General features: G+C 40.6%; 1 protein-coding gene across 1 annotated transcript; it reads right to left on the bottom strand.

Moving 5' to 3' along the window:
• LOC107607544 (altered inheritance of mitochondria protein 3-like) lies at positions 351-1,880 on the bottom strand. Its single transcript, XM_021107904.1, has 2 exons — positions 1,626-1,880; positions 351-1,535 (listed from the first exon to the last, which is right to left on the bottom strand). Exon 2 carries the CDS (start codon positions 1,350-1,352, stop codon positions 351-353), a length of 1,002 nt encoding a protein of 333 aa, XP_020963563.1. The 5' UTR covers positions 1,353-1,535; positions 1,626-1,880.

Here is a 1,924-nt window from a genome sequence, read left to right as displayed (position 1 = left end):
CGGATTCGGTTCGGTCTGTTTGATCTAATTTTAAGCTAAATTTTTTAAAATTAATGTCAAAATTTTGTTTTAATTTTCTCTATCTCATTAAGTTATAAAATTCTAGTTTTTAATTTGCTTGATCACTAATTAATTTATTGATTAATTATTTATTAATTATTCGGAATTTACAGTTGGTAATAATGTAAAATTTTTACATAAACTTAAAAATTAAACCAAAGTGAATAACGATTGAACTAAAAAACTTAAGAGAAATGTTGATTAAGGTGTTGTAAAATTTACTTTAATTTTTATCGGGACACAGTCCTGTAAAGTTTTGGTGGCTTTTTCTAGGATATGATCACAATGGACTAGCAATTTGTTGGAATATCACAATGCATAACAATCAAATTACTTACACCTGCTTCGTCAACCATTTCATCACTTGTACCGCCCTCATCAACCGCATCAGGAACTAAACCGAGCTGATCGACTTCATGCTCCCCTGCACTAGTCTCCTCAACCACATTGTCAGTCTCCTCCTCATCCTCTTCGGGCATAGAAATCCGTGTCGGAGTCTGCCGACATCCAATCCCCCTATGGACACTCCTACCAGAATCAACAGAGCTTCTCGGCATAGAGTACTCAGAAAAGGACCGCGGTGGACGACTTGCATCCAAAGATAATCGACCAGGACCCTCTTGAGGCACCGGCACCTGTACAGGGTCTTGGGTAGAGAATAAATTATCTACCCATTGAGATGACTCAGGACCTTGAACCCAATCAATAATATGCCTATACTGTTCCTCATCATGTGTCGATGTCCCTAGTATTTGTGTCAACGAATAGTGCGGTGCCTGGGTCGGTATGTATTCCTCGTGCATCGTAGAGGCCTGTGTGTATGGCTGTATGGTAGGCTGAGTGAAAGGTTGTGCATATTCCTGTGAGTATGGTGGATATGATATAACAGGCTGAGTGAAAGGTTGTGGACATGGTTGTGCGCATGGTGGGTATGCATATGCTTGTGGATGTGGTAGGTACGGATACGGTGGGTATGTATATGGCTGTGAATATGGTTGTTGATCTTGCCATGGTGGGTGTTGTTGCTGAGCTGGTTGCTCTTGTTGATGTGATTGCTCTTGCTGTGGTTGTTGTTCTTCATTGGCATGCTCGGAGAGACGCAGGTGATGACCGAAATTACGAACATACCAGTCCATGTACTGCTCAGAAGGTTGATAATGGTCGCCATGTGCACCGGTTAATACGGATGCAGGACTGTTTAACCACTGTGAGATCCATTTTTCGTGTTCTACACCCCAGTTTTTGTTTTTGGGTCCCGTCAGCACTATGTTATGGGATGCGCCGAGTTTCATTGGTTCAACTGGCGGGTCTTGTTGAAAGCCAAATTGTCTTCTGACTCTATCAGTGGGATGCCACTCCACAGTCTCAAAGCATATTAAAGGTACAGTCGCACTCCAGAGCTCTGCACCATCGTTGATCTCAAATGGAATAAGATGTGGCGCAATCCGGTTGGGACTGTATGCATCCCACACAAACTGTAAAAACACAGTAAATCTCAAAGTTATAAATGAGCAATCATGAATTTAATATAGCATAACATCAAATCTAAATGATGAAACACATACCCCGTCCGGAGAAAGATCGTCCAACCTTCTCCTGACGTCAGCAGTTGTCCAATTTTTATACTGCTCGATAGCTGATTGATAATCATTCCACCTGGCATATTGCAACAACTCATATTTTTATAAAAATTTGGACATAACCTCCCCTAAAACTGGACTTAACCACCCTTAAGGGTTCCCTCAGTTCATAAATCATTTCAACCATCAACCACTCAGCACATCAAATTAAATCATAAGTCATTCGTAATATCAGTTACTACAGAAAAAATCACTAAATCCACATCTTAGCTAAATTTTACCTG

This window comes from Arachis ipaensis, chromosome B07, assembly GCF_000816755.2.
Source record: "Arachis ipaensis cultivar K30076 chromosome B07, Araip1.1, whole genome shotgun sequence".
NCBI lineage: Eukaryota > Viridiplantae > Streptophyta > Magnoliopsida > Fabales > Fabaceae > Arachis > Arachis ipaensis.
Note: the sequence above shows the minus strand (reverse complement) of the source record. Positions and strands in the feature narration are given on the sequence as shown.

What these genes read in the sequence shown, in the direction of transcription:
- LOC107607544 (XM_021107904.1), bottom strand. Translation starts at nt 1,352, where the DNA reads ATGAAACTCGGCGCATCCCATAACATAGTGCTGACGGGACCCAAAAAC.